At 41.3% G+C, this 13840-nt stretch overlaps 1 protein-coding gene across 12 annotated transcripts in view; it reads left to right on the top strand.

The window, feature by feature from the left end:
• Positions 1-13840, top strand: part of Macf1 (microtubule actin crosslinking factor 1) — a 331824-nt gene that overhangs the window by 239979 nt on the left and 78005 nt on the right. For all 12 annotated transcript variants that reach the window (XM_052177285.1, XM_052177287.1, XM_052177284.1 and 9 more), the window contains 5 exons: positions 40-281; positions 1425-1554; positions 2893-3092; positions 6476-6971; positions 8271-9742. In XM_052177285.1, coding sequence (XP_052033245.1) covers positions 40-281; positions 1425-1554; positions 2893-3092; positions 6476-6971; positions 8271-9742 — 2540 coding nt within the window. The remainder of the gene's footprint in view (positions 1-39; positions 282-1424; positions 1555-2892; positions 3093-6475; positions 6972-8270; positions 9743-13840) is intronic.

Below are 13840 nucleotides of genomic sequence, written 5' to 3'. Positions count from 1 at the left end.
GAGGGATTACCAATCTCATTGTTTTTTCCATGATACTAGATCTTACAGAGATTCAGTGTGACATGTCTGATGTAAATTCAAAGTATGAGAAACTGGGGGCAGCACTGCGGGAACGCCAGGAAGACCTTCAGGCTGTCCTCAGCAGAATGGAGGAGGTTCGGAAGGAGGCGAGCTCTGTACTACAGTGGTTAGAATCAAAAGAGGATGTTCTGAAACCCATGGATGCCTCCTTGTCTCCAACCAAGACAGAAACAGTAAAAGCGCAAGCAGAATCTAACAAGGTATTGGGTTTCCGTGGTGAGCTGCACCCTAACAGGAGGGGAGAAGGTTCCTATGGGTGCTCCTGCCCCAGTCTAGGGTCTGAGCCTGAATGGAGTCTATTCTTAGCTGAATTTAGTGGTATGTTTGCCCTCCAAAATTTTAACATATGTCACCCTAGACTCCTTGAGAATTTTTGTTTCTTATAAAATAAGAAATTGTTATAATTGAGATTCGGGGCAGGGGGCATGTTTTCAGAAAGAGGCTAGCTCCCTCCTTCTCCCCCCCCCCCCCACACACATTATTAGCTCATTGAGAACTGAGTCTTACTTTCCGTGTGATATAACTAGATAGCTAAGCTTTTATTGTCCAGGCTTTTTTGCAACTCTTAGGGAACTTAAAAATTGTGGATACCTATTTATTCTTAAGATGGAAATGTATGGGGCAGGAGAGAAGCCTTAATAGTTAAGAGCACTTGCTGCTCTTGCAGAAGACCCAGGTTCAGTTCCTAGCACCCACACCATCTATAATTCTGGCTCCATGGGATCCAACTCCTATAGCTTCCATGCTCTCATAGGTGCACACAAAAACAGCAGACAAATACTCATACACATAATAATTTTAATGGTTAAAGTTAAATGTAGACTAGAGAAATTGTCAGAAAATAAGAACACAGAAATTTCTTATGAGAAATTTTCTTCAAAAAAAATTTTTTTTTTGAGACAGGGTTTCTCTGTGTAGCCCTGGCTGTCCTGGAACTCACTCTGTAAATCAGGCTGGCCTCAAACTCAGAAATCCACCTGCCTCTGCCTCCCAAGTGCTAGGATTAAAGGCATGTGCCACCACCGCCCAGCACTTCAAAATTTTTAATGATCCAGTTAATTATGACATGTCTCTCCAGCTACCAAAATACTACCACCATCTTATCTTGGCACTTCCAATTAGTAAGAAGTAATGGACTCTACTCAGTTGAGTTTCATTGATGTGTTATACTTAAAAGAGTTCAGATCCTACCATTTTCATTTTAAAGTAAAAGTAAAGTAAAGCAAAGAACTTAAATGCATTAAGTTTGTGGAACAGTTGAGACCCCTGCTCAGTTAGTCTTTCAGACATCTACCACACACAAAGCTGTGCCATGGCATCATATATGCTGCCCTTTTTCCTAGGCTTTTCTGGCTGAATTGGAACAGAATTCCCCTAGAATCCAGAAAGCAAAGGAAGCTCTGGCTGGATTACTGAAGACATATCCTAACTCACAAGAAGCAGAAAACTGGAAGAAAATGCAAGAGGAACTCAGTAAGTCATCACAGGGATGTTTTATTCCAGTCTCAGTGCTAGAGAGATGGCTCAGCGTTTAAGACCACTGGCTGCTCTTCAAGAGGACCTGAGTTCCAATTGCCAGCACCTACATGGCAGCTCACAATTGTCTGTAACTCCAATTCCAGGGTATAAAACACCCTCACACAGACACACATGCAGACAAAACACCAATGCACATAAAATTAAAATAAATAAATGATTTTTTAAAAAATCTTATCTCCAAAGCAATTGAAAATGTCAGTACACCCTAAAAAGCTGGAATTATTTTCAATGAACTTTTTTATGGAAGCAAAAGGCCTATCTGTCTAGGACCAGATAATGACCTGAACAGGGGAAATTTTAGAAATTCAAGTTAAGAGAAATCTGGCTTTCTAGGACAAGTTAAGCTGATAGTCTACTCTGATCAGTAGCTAAGGGAGTATTGGGGATAAAAGTGAGAGTGGGAAGTAGTGACCAGGCCTTGAATCCCAGCACTCTGGAGGGAGAGGAGGGTGGGTCTCTTCTGTGAGTGCAAGGAGGGGGAGGGAGGGAGGGAGGGAGGGAGGGAGGGAGGGAGGGGGAAGAGAGGGGGAAGGGGAGGGAGACGGAGGGGAGAGAGAGAGAGAGAGAGAGAGAGAGAGAGAGAGAGAGAGAGAGAGAGAGAGAGAGAGAGAGAGAGCGCACTTGCACTTGGTAGTTCTCTGTAAGGCTGAGCCAGCCTGGTCTGCATAGTGAGCTCAGTGCAGTCAGGGCTCCATGGTGAGACCCTGTCTAAAAAACGAAGCAACAACACCTGGACTTAGGGAGCCTGCTCAGTGGTTACAGGCACACACTGCTCTTGTAGCAGACTGGGGTCACAACACCCATGTTGGTCAGCTCCCAGCCTTCTGTAGCTTGCTCCATCCCATCTGGCCCCTGAAGAGCACTGCACTCATGTGTAGATATCCACACATACATATTTAAACTCAAGGGGGAAATGACAAATCATCTGATAAAAAGATTAAATAATTTGTGGTTCATGGTATTTAACTACACATAATATAAATGAAGATTTATAACACGTTTCTTGAAAACTGTTCATAGCAACACTGTAATCTATGCAATCAGAGCATGTGGGGACAGGGAGGCTTCTGAAGAGTTGCATTGCTTGTTGCTTCTTGTCACTATCAGTCTAATGAACACACAGAACTATTCGTATTACTTTAGTTTTTAAATGTTTTTAAGTTATTTTTAATTTTTAAAAATGTTAAATAATGGCTGTGTCATTTCCTGTAGTACATAAGGAGTACAGCTTAAGGACCAAGCCAACTGCATTCTCTCATTTCCTCTCAACAGATTCCCGATGGGAAAAGGCCACTGAGGTTACTGTGGCTCGCCAAAAGCAGCTAGAGGAATCTGCGAGCCATCTGGCCTGCTTCCAGGCTGCTGAGTCCCAGCTCCGCCCTTGGCTGATGGAGAAGGAGCTGATGATGGGAGTTCTTGGTCCCCTGTCTATTGACCCCAACATGTTGAATGCCCAGAAGCAGCAGGTCCAGGTGAGCGAAGTTGATTAATGCCTAGAGCCAAGAAATCTGGGTTTCAATGTTACTCCCAACAAGTAAATTTCATTATGACCCCCAGACAAAGTTCAGTTTTCTCAATAAGATACAAAATAATAAACACACAAAAAAAATAAATACAAAAAATACAAAATAAAAATAAATAAATATAAAAATATAAATGTAAATACAAAATAAATAAAATACATAAATAAAAATTAAATATGAAAATAGGATTGTATTTGTGAGATTTTATCAAGATGCCCATCGAGTAATAAACACAACTCTTACCTTCCTTTTTTTTGTTGTTGTTTTTTGAGACAGGGTTTCTCTGTGTAGCCCTGGCTATCCTGGAATTCACTCCGTAGACCAGGCTGGCCTTGAACTCAGAAATCAACCTGCCTTTGCCTCCCAAGTGTTGGGATTAAAGGCCACCACGCCCGGTCCAGAACTCTTACCAATGTCATTATCAGGCAGTAAGGTCAATGAATTTAAAAATGGGCGAAAGTTTTCTGAGTAAATTAAATTCACACCTTACTTTTAATCCCCAGTAGTACATGTGCACATTACTTAATATATTTTGTATCTGCAGCTAATTAAGCAGAAAAGTCATTTCCAGTTCAAGCTTGCCTAGAGCCTTTGTTCTGCTCCACCCCTTTCTCTTTACCTGTCTGTTCTTTGCTCCCTTCTGCCTTGTTCTCCAAGAACAGGTCTAAGAACAGTTTTAAAGGAACTTTTTCTTTCAGCCTTACATGTGTCTTAATCTACCTACAAATACTGTTCTAACCTAGCGTTTGTCCATGTTTGTTTAGCTTTATTATTATTTTGTCTTATGTGTATAGATGCTTTGCTTGTATCCCTGTCTGTTCACCATATGTGTGCCTAGTGTCTATGGAGTCCAGAAGAGGGCATCTGATTCCCTGAAACTGTAGTTACAGGTAGTGAGTCACCATGTGGGCACTGGGAATTGAACTCAGGACCTCTGGAAGAGCAGTCAGTGCTCTTAACTGTTGAGCCATCTCTCCAGCCCCTTGCTTGTTTTGTTTGTTTGCTTTTTTTTTTTTTTAACTCATCTTAACCACTTTAGGCCCCCAAATTATTGCGAATCTTACAGAGCTGTCTTGTATTTATCTATTGTTATTTACTGATATTCTATCAAGTCAATAATTTTAATATATATTCGTTATTTAATTTTTAAATAAAGCTAAAACCACCACTTTAATATACATCCCATTTTCAATCTGTTGCAATCATTAGGTAGACTCTGTAAAAACCACACTAGATGTCCATGAGGGAATAAGAACTTGTTTTGGGGCCGGAGAGATGGCTCAGTGGTTAAGAGCACTGACTGCTCTCTCAGAGGTCTTGAGTTCAATTCCCAGCAAACACATGGGGCTTACAACCATCTGCAGTGGGGTCTGATGCCCACTTCTGGTGTGTCTGAAGAGAGCAATAGTATACTTAGATACATAAAATAAATAATTTTTAAAAAAGAAATTAAAAAAAAAAACAACTTGATTTGTTGAGACACGGTCTCGCTCTGTAGTATAGGTTGACTTTGAATTTACTGTGTTGCCCAAGCAGGCCTTAGGCTTGCAGGTAATCCTCCTTCTTTAACTTCCTGGATGATAGACTGACTATAAGAATGTACTACAATGCCATGCCCAAATATGAAAACAAGTACTTTAAAAGACAAAAAAAAAAAAAATCCTATTATTATGAAAATAGTTTTGATTCCCTGGACTCTGAAAGGGCCTAGGAATTCTAACATATTGGTGAGCCATCCTTTGAGAACTATAGCTTCTCCATTCTCTGTGAAAATTTAATCCATAGACTATGACATCAGAGCAGCCTCCCAATTGCTGACACAATTACATACAGTTTCCGTACTTGTGTATATTCAAAATCTTAGTGTCTCTTGGCTAGCAGTTAAACAGTCTAAGCTCTTGTTCAGTGTGGTGTGTCAGGCCTTTTACAGTCTGGCCCTCGCCTGTTTACCAGCTTCATTCATTAGACCCTTCCTGAGGCACCCTTTACTGTCCTGCTCCCTGCTCTGTGTGGAGTAGTCCTTCCTGGTCATTCTTTTTAAATATTTATTTATTTAATTAATGTATGTGAGTACATTGTTGCTGTCTTCAGAAACACCAGAAGAGGGCATCAGATCTCATTACAGATGGTTGTGAGCCACCATGTGGTTGCTGGGAATTGAACTCAGGATCTCTGGAAGAGCAGCCAGTGCTCTTAACCGCTGCACTATCTCTCCAGTCCCTCTGGAGTCATTCTTTTTTAAGTGAAGCAGGGACATGTGTGCCACAACACACATGTGGAGGTCAGAGAACACCTTCAGAAGTTGGTCCTAATTCCCGAAAACTCTCGGTTTCCAAGAATGGAACTCAAGTCATAGTCTTAGTGGCAAGCACCTTTACTGGCTGAGCCATGTCACTGACCCGTTAATTCATTCTTCCTTGTGACAGCTGGGCCCAATTCCGCTCCTATGTTTTGATTCCTATGTTTCTAGACCATACATCATCATCCCTTCCTAGGCATTCATGGCACCGGGTTTCACACCCATGGCAGTGATCTATAATCTTCACCCTCATTATATTTGATTATAGTTCACTTTTTCACACCTGTTATTTCTTGAGGTCTGGTCTTATTTTGTTAAAATGTTGGGCATTTTCCGTAAACTGCCTAGTTTAATTTTTACAGCAGCTGAGATAAGAACTTTACTATCCTATCTTTCTAAGGGATCTGAGATTTGAGGGTGTTTTAGAAGCTTTTTAAGGATATACAGCTAGAATAATACAGCCAGAACTGGGGCACAGGTCCTTGGGCCTCAGCAGCTGTTAATTCTAATGTCTTTGGTGAGAGCAGCAGAGGTCAATAATAAATTCATTAAAGGCATAGTGAGTGCTAGCTTAATGACAGCCTTTCTCTTGCTGTACTGTATTATCGTGTTCAGATGGTATATATATGATCATGGAATTCCAGTAATGAAAGAAGCTCAGAAGTCTGGCAAGGCTAAGTGACAAGCCTAGTTAGTCCTGTGGCTAACACAGGGGGCAGAGTGGAAACCCTTTCAGAGGACGAGTGTGAAGTGGCTGCTGAAGTTTAGCCCGTTTTCTCAGTCTACGATGACCATAGCCACTAAAACAAAGTAGAAAAAATAGGGAGAAAAAAAGGATCAGTGATTCTTTCAGAATAAAGTTGTATTAAGCAATTCTTAAAGATAGTGCTACATTATCTTAGAAATCTGGTCCCTAGAGTTTTCTGGCTTATTTTCAAAATGGGCTGGCACAGTCCAAACTCAGGTTTTGTTTTGACACTGCTTTTAGATCTGCTTTCTCTGTCTAAACATCTCCGTGTTATTTCTGTTCCAGTTTATGCTGAAGGAATTTGAAGCACGAAGGCAGCAGCATGAGCAGCTGAATGAGGCAGCTCAGGGCATCCTAACGGGTCCTGGAGATGTGTCTCCATCTGCCAACCAAGTACACAAAGATCTGCAAAGCATCAATCAGAAGTGGGTTGAGCTCACCGACAAGCTTAACTCCCGTTCCAGTCAGATTGACCAAGCTATTGTTAAAAGTACCCAATACCAAGACCTGCTCCAGGACTTATCAGAAAAGGTGAAGGCAGTTGGACAGCGACTAAGTGGCCAGTCAGCCATTAGCACCCAGCCTGATGCCATAAAGCAGCAGCTAGAGGAGACCAGTGAGATTCGGTCTGACTTGGGACAATTAGACAATGAGATTAAGGAGGCTCAGACGCTGTGCCAAGAACTCTCCATGCTCATTGGGGAGCAGTACCTCAAGGATGAGCTGAAGAAGCGTTGGGAGACAGTTGCCCTGCCACTCCAAGGCTTGGAAGACCTTGCAGGTACGCTGAAGTGAGAATATAGAAGGAATGACTTGGTAGGCTAAGAGTCTAGAATGACCCTTCCATAGCTTCTTGGGGCTAGCATAAGGTTCACCTATCCTTCCTTCCAGTGACAGTTAGAATTGAGTGGTTGTTTCAGAGTGAGCATTGGTGTATGGCTCACCACAGTGCTGGAGAAAAGGCTCTAATGCCAGCCACATCAGTTAGCCTGCCGACACTCGGCTCTGGACATACTGGTGGGTAGAGTTATAGACACACATTTAACCACAGCCCTTGTTTTCTCTTTGTTGCTGATGCGCATGCGTATCCCCAACCCCATGATTGCAAAATTAGAGTGTATTTTGGCATTTTTAAGATTTTTAAAAAATTTTATTATCTATTTACATGTAGTCTCTACAGAGTCCAAGAAGAGGGAGGGTATCTAATCCCCTGAGACGAGAGTTGCAAGGACTTGTGAGCTGTCATGTTGGTGCTAGAAACCAAACATGGGTTGGTCTTCTCCAAAAGTACTCAGTGCTCCTAACTGCTCAGCCATCTCTGTTTTTGGTTTGGTTTACTTTGGTTTTTTTTGTTTTGTTTTGTTTTGTTTTTTGTTTTTTCAAATAGGGCTTTTCTGTTTAACAGCCCTGGTTTTCCTAGAACTTGACTTGTAGATCAGGCTGGCCTTGAACTTGAACTCACAGAGTTCAGCCTGCCTCTGCTTCTGGAGTTCTGGTATAAAGGCATTTGCCATCATACCTGCCCTCTCTTTTTTTCAAACAAAAACAAATTCATAATAAATTTGTTCCTCTTCTTGAAATGATATCCCTTTCAGGTTTTTTGTTTTGTTCTTTCTGGGGTTTGGTTTTGTTTGTTTGTTTTGTTTTCTTTTTGGCTGGTTGGTTGGTTTGATTTTTTTTTTTAATTTTTATTTCATTTGTATTGATGTTTTGCCTGCATGTATGTCAGTGTGAGAAGAAGGTAGAACTGGAACTCCCCTGGAACTGGAGTTGCCATGTGGTTTCTGGGAATTGAACCTGGGTCCTCTGGAAGTACAGCCAGTGCTCTTAACCCTAAACCATCTCTCTAGCCCCACTTTCAGTTTTCATTGACTTAAATGTGTCAGGTCATGGTAGATGGTTAATCAGAGAATTGAGTCAGATATAGTGTATATAGGAGCCTGGTTTTGTTCTTATTTTTATGGCAGATTCTCAATTATTATTTGTTTCTTATGCTTAAGATTAGACCATGTACTGTTAGCAAACATTTTAAATCCCATGTTTAGGCTTGATTGATTTTAATTTCATTTTCTTATGTCAGCTGACCGCATGAACAGACTCCAGGCAGCTCTTGCCAGCACCCAGCAATTCCAGCAAATGTTTGATGAGCTGAGGACCTGGTTAGATGAAAAACAAAGCCAGCAAGCAAAAAACTGCCCAATTTCTGCAAAATTGGAACGGCTCCAGTCTCAGCTACAAGAGAATGAAGAGTTTCAAAAGAACCTTAATCAACACAGTGGTTCCTACGAGGTGATTGTGGCTGAGGGGGAGTCACTGCTGCTTTCTGTGCCTCCTGGAGATGAGAAAAAGACATTACAAAATCAATTGGTTGAACTTAGAAGCCACTGGGAAGATCTTAGTAAAAAAACTGCAGACAGACAGTCTAGGCTCAAGGACTGTATGCAGAAAGCTCAGAAGTATCAGTGGCATGTGGAGGACCTTGTACCCTGGATAGAAGACTGCAAGTCCAAGATGTCTGAGTTGCAGGTCACCCTGGATCCAGTGCAGCTGGAGTCTAGCCTCTTAAGGTCAAAGGCTATGCTGAGTGAGGCAGAGAAGCGCCGCTCCCTGCTGGAAATACTGAACAGTGCTGCTGACATTTTGATCAATTCTTCAGAAATAGATGAAGATGAGATCCGAGATGAGAAGGCTGGACTCAACCAGAGCATGGATGCCATTACAGAGGAGCTACAGGCCAAAACGGGCTCTCTGGAAGAAATGACCCAGAGGCTAAAGGAGTTCCAGGAAAGTTTTAAGAATATTGAAAAGAAAGTTGAAGGAGCCAAACACCAGCTTGAAATCTTTGATGCCCTGGGCTCTCAAGCCTGTAGTAACAAGAATCTGGAGAAGCTAAAGGCTCAGCAAGAAGTGCTACAGGCCTTGGAACCTCAGGTTGACTACCTGAGGAACTTCACTCAGGGACTCGTAGAAGACGCTCCAGATGGGTCTGATGCTTCCCCACTTGTACATCAAGCTGAGGTTGCTCAGCAGGAGTTCTTAGAAGTGAAGCAAAGAGTGAGCAGTAGCTGCCTGATGATGGAGGACAAGCTAGAGGGGATTGGGCAGTTCCACTGTCGAGTCCGAGAAATGTTTTCTCAATTGGCTGACCTGGATGATGAGCTTGACGGCATGGGAGCCATTGGCAGAGACACGGACAGCCTCCAGTCACAGATTGAGGACGTGCGGCTGTTCCTTAACAAAATCCAAGCCCTCAGGTTTGACATAGAGGACTCTGAAGCAGAGTGTCGAAAAATGTTGGAGGAAGAGGGGACTTTAGACTTACTGGGTCTCAAGAGGGAGCTAGAAGCCCTTAACAAGCAGTGTGGTAAACTGACAGAGCGAGGGAAGGCTCGCCAGGAGCAGCTAGAGCTGACGCTGGGCCGAGTAGAAGACTTCTATAGGAAACTGAAAGCTCTCAATGATGCCGCCACCGCTGCAGAGGAGGGAGAAGCGCTTCAGTGGACTGTGGGGACTGAAGTGGATGTCATCAGCCAGCAGCTTGCAGATTTTAAAGTGAGTTCTGCCCTCCTTTTTTATTTCCTTTTTTCTCCTAAATTTTAGATATCAGTTGAGAGTCTTTTTCACTTGAGGTTTTTTTTTTGTTCTTACTTCCATTACCACCAAAGCAAATTGTATAAAGTCTAAGAGTCTCTTAGATGTCTAAGAAGACAGCTTTGAACATTTTTCTATGGTTTGTTCATTTTTATATCTTTACCACCAGTTAAGGATATGGAAGAAAGCCTTGTCTCCTAGTCTAAGAATCTATCTCTTCATGATTTCTTGAACTTTCAAATTAACAGATTTAATAACTACAGTGAAAGTGTTCATGGTCCTGTTTCTCAGACTGAGCTGTGAGCCTTCTCCTGAAATGCTAATTCTGTAGACATTTCAGAGAAACTTTATTGATATATTTTGAAACAATTTAAGGTTTTCATGAATTATTAAGTGAAACATTGAATCAAAGAAATTTCAGATTTGCAACAAGCAGGCTTTGACTCCTGAGACCCCCCCACCCCAGGTACAAATTCCTTGCCTATAGGAGTTTGGGAAGTCTTAATTGTAAAATGTTTAGTCCTTTACCATAGTTAGATTTTCTGGTACTGAGATTTTATGAGTTTAAATCAAAGCAATAGGAAGTGATCAAATGGCTAGCACCTTCACAGTATTGGTTGGCTGGTTGTGTGCTTATATGGTGGGGCGCTCTCTCTCACTGTGAGTTCCTGTAGTTACAAAGGCCCCAAGTCCCCCACTCTGCTGGTATACCCTTCATGGCACATAGAATGGATTTGGAAATAACAGATGTTGTACTACTTTCTATCGTTGATGCTAACTATTTCCACAGATAACACTCCTTATCAGAATATAAAGTGAGGGCATGGTAGCACACACCTACAATCTCATGTCTTAGGCAACTGATGTAGGATTGCGAGTTCTCATACAGCCTATATAATAAGACCTTATCTCAACAAGGAGAAAGGGGCTACTGGCACCAAAGCAGAGGCACACTGTCCCTGGGAAGTTATAATATTATAGACCAGATCCCAGTGTGATATTGGCAAAAGCCACATTTGGAGATAGTGTAATTCATAGCTACAAAAGATCATCATATTTGAGTGTCTTGGTAAAGAAAATTCAGATCCATGACATATATACCTCAGTTTCATTGGCAATGTGACCTGTCCTGAGTTAGCTTATATGTTTATGTTTCTTTTTCTGTTCAAAGGTCCTTGCAAGCAGAAACTTATATAAATATGTATCCATTTTTTCCTGTTTACCAGGATCTGAGTTACTTAAAATTATCCATCTAACCAGATAAATTATTTTTATTTAGAAAACTGAGGTTTAAGCCAGGCTGTAGTGGTGCACCTTTAATCCCAGCACTTGGGAGGCAGAGGCAGGCAGATTTCTGAGTTCGAGGCCAGCCTGGTCTACAGAGTGAGTTCCAGGACAGCCTGTACTACACAGAGAAACCTTGTCTCGAAAAAACCAAAAAGAAAAAAGAAAAGAAAAGAAAACTGAAGTTTATCCCTATTGGCTTCATGGTTTTATCTCAACAGATTCTAGTTTATGAAGGAATTGTTTTTAAAATGTTTACGTGGTTATATATTGAGCCTCTCACTTGCTAGGCAAGTATTCTGCTGAGCTGTAACCCCAACCTGCCTCATTTTCTCAACAGTGTATTGTGTGTACATTTCTTCTAAAGGATACAAGTTAACATTAGAAAGAAGATATGGTGGTATTTTTGAGGATTCAAGAGACAGTTGGGGCTATTTTATAGTAAATGTTCCTGAATCACTGTAGCTTGAGTGCCTGTGAAAGTGCTTATTTGTGGAACCAATACTATAAAAAGCATCAGTGAATCTAGATGAGGTTCTCTGCTTGGTAGAGTTACTCAGGTGCTGCAATGTCAACAAGTAGCCAGTCCCAGGAGAGGAAGACTCAGACTTAGTCAGTCTGTGATCAGAAGGTTCTCCCAAGAAGATACTATTGATGTTCGTAGAGGATCTAGTCCAAGAACATCTAATCCAGAACAGGGTTGTTGAGCCCAAAAGTCAAGACAGGCCAAGAGAATTACTCAGACCAATCACAACAACTGATGATGAGTCATTCAACTGCAAGTTAATGTTTCTCAGATCCTCAGAGTCAAGAGTTGGCCACATCAGTTGATATATATAGCCTTAGCCTACAGGTCTCCAACCTCACCAAGGCCATAAACACTGTAACAAGTTTTGTTTCATCGAAATCACAAGAGGTTGCTGACCTCAAGAAACTAATGGCGGATGTACTCTGTATACTCACCAAGGTAGCCTATAAGGCGATAAGGAGATAAGGTTGACCTTGTTCATGCTAGATCTACAATAAGAAGCCATTATGTTCAGATGGATGGTTCCCTCAGATGTACTTTGGTCTACAGTATTATAACCTTTGATGGGACTCAAACAGCAACCTTCAGTAAAGGACTAGTCATATAATAGGGGGGAAAGTGCTTTTTTTGTGTGGTTTCTGCAGTATCATACTGGTCAGATTGGAGATAGATAGATAGATAGATAGATAGATAGATAGATAGATAGATAGATAGATAGATAGATATCCATTTCCCCCCTCCCTCCCAGACAGGGTTTATCTGTGTAGCCCTGACTATCCTGGAACTCATGATGTAGACCAGGCTGGCCTCAAACTCAGAAATCTGCCTGCCTCTGCCTCCCAAGTGCTGGGATTAAAGGCGTGCGCCACCACTGCCCAGCAGCTATTTATATAGATAACATAGTAAGGAGATAATTTTTGAATTTTTTCCCCACTACCTTGATGTTAGGAATTATATTTTTCTCTATATATAGAGGGTCCAATTAACTACATATTGAAAATTATTTTAGAAAAAAATCTAGAGTAGAAAATTGCAACATAACAATGAAAAATAATACACATTTCAAAACAATATAGCATGACAAATATCTATATATCTATATTGCATTAAGTATTATAAGTGATCTAGATATGATTTAAAGTAGATGAGAAGATGCAAATACTATGACACTTTCTAAAGTGGACTTAAGAATATGTAAATTTGGGTAAGCATGGGGTTCTGAGTCAGTCCCTGAAGGTCACCAGTGTACTACTGCTGTCCCTTTCACAGCAGAGCTGGGTCTGCCTGTAGCAGTCCAATCTTCAGTGAGTTAGAAAATAAGGTAAACAAGCCTGTGAAAATTGTGTTAGTTAGGCATGGTGGCACATGACTGTAATCACAGCACATCGGAGGCTATTGTTGGGAGATCATGGGTTCAAAGCCAGTCTAGCCTAAGTAAGTAAGACCTTATTTCAAAAGCAAGCAAAAAGCATTAAATACAGACTTAATATCAAAAGGATCCCATGGAGGGCATAAGTTGTGTTTGGATTTAATAAGTCTTTTTTTCATTGGTTTAAAACAGTGATTCTCAGCCTTCCTAATGTTGCAACCCTTCATGTGTGGTAACCCCCAATCCATAAAATTATTTTTGTTGTTACTTCATAACTATAATTTTGTCACTGTTATGAATCATGAGGTAAATATCTGATATGCAGATGGTCTTAGGCAACTTTTGTAAAAAGGTCATTTGCACACCCCAAGGAGTTACAACCCACAGATTGAGAACTACTGGTTTAGAGAGATGTTCTGGATTTTGAAGAAGCTGAAAGATTCACTGGGTAAGCTTTATGTCTAGCGTGTTAGTTCCCTCAGAATGCTCAGAGTTCAGTAGCTGTTTAGCTGTCACCAGCTAGCTTCGTTGTATTCTAAGAATAAGCTCCTACCACCGAATATTATGGCTATAAAGGCTGAAATCACTCAGATGGGTTCTGGCTGAGGGTGTTGACAAGGCAAGCCCAGAAGTGAAGTACTGAACTATTCTGTTGAAGTCAATATGTACTTAATATAATATAAAATGGTCAGTACTCCCTACCCTTCCCCCAGGTTGATGCTTAAGTCAGAATCCTGTTCACTATATTTCCTAATAGGGAGGCTTTTTTTGGCTTCCTCCCAGCAGAGGACTTTGGTCAGGAGGGAGGGACAGTCTCTTGGCTGAGCTCTTGGGAAATGAAAACAATAAGAGGCAAGCTTTCTGTCATTTGCCCAGC

The sequence above is a fragment of the Apodemus sylvaticus genome, chromosome 3 (assembly GCF_947179515.1).
Source record: "Apodemus sylvaticus chromosome 3, mApoSyl1.1, whole genome shotgun sequence".
NCBI classification, from domain to species: domain Eukaryota; kingdom Metazoa; phylum Chordata; class Mammalia; order Rodentia; family Muridae; genus Apodemus; species Apodemus sylvaticus.
This window is presented reverse-complemented; position numbering and strand designations above follow the sequence as displayed.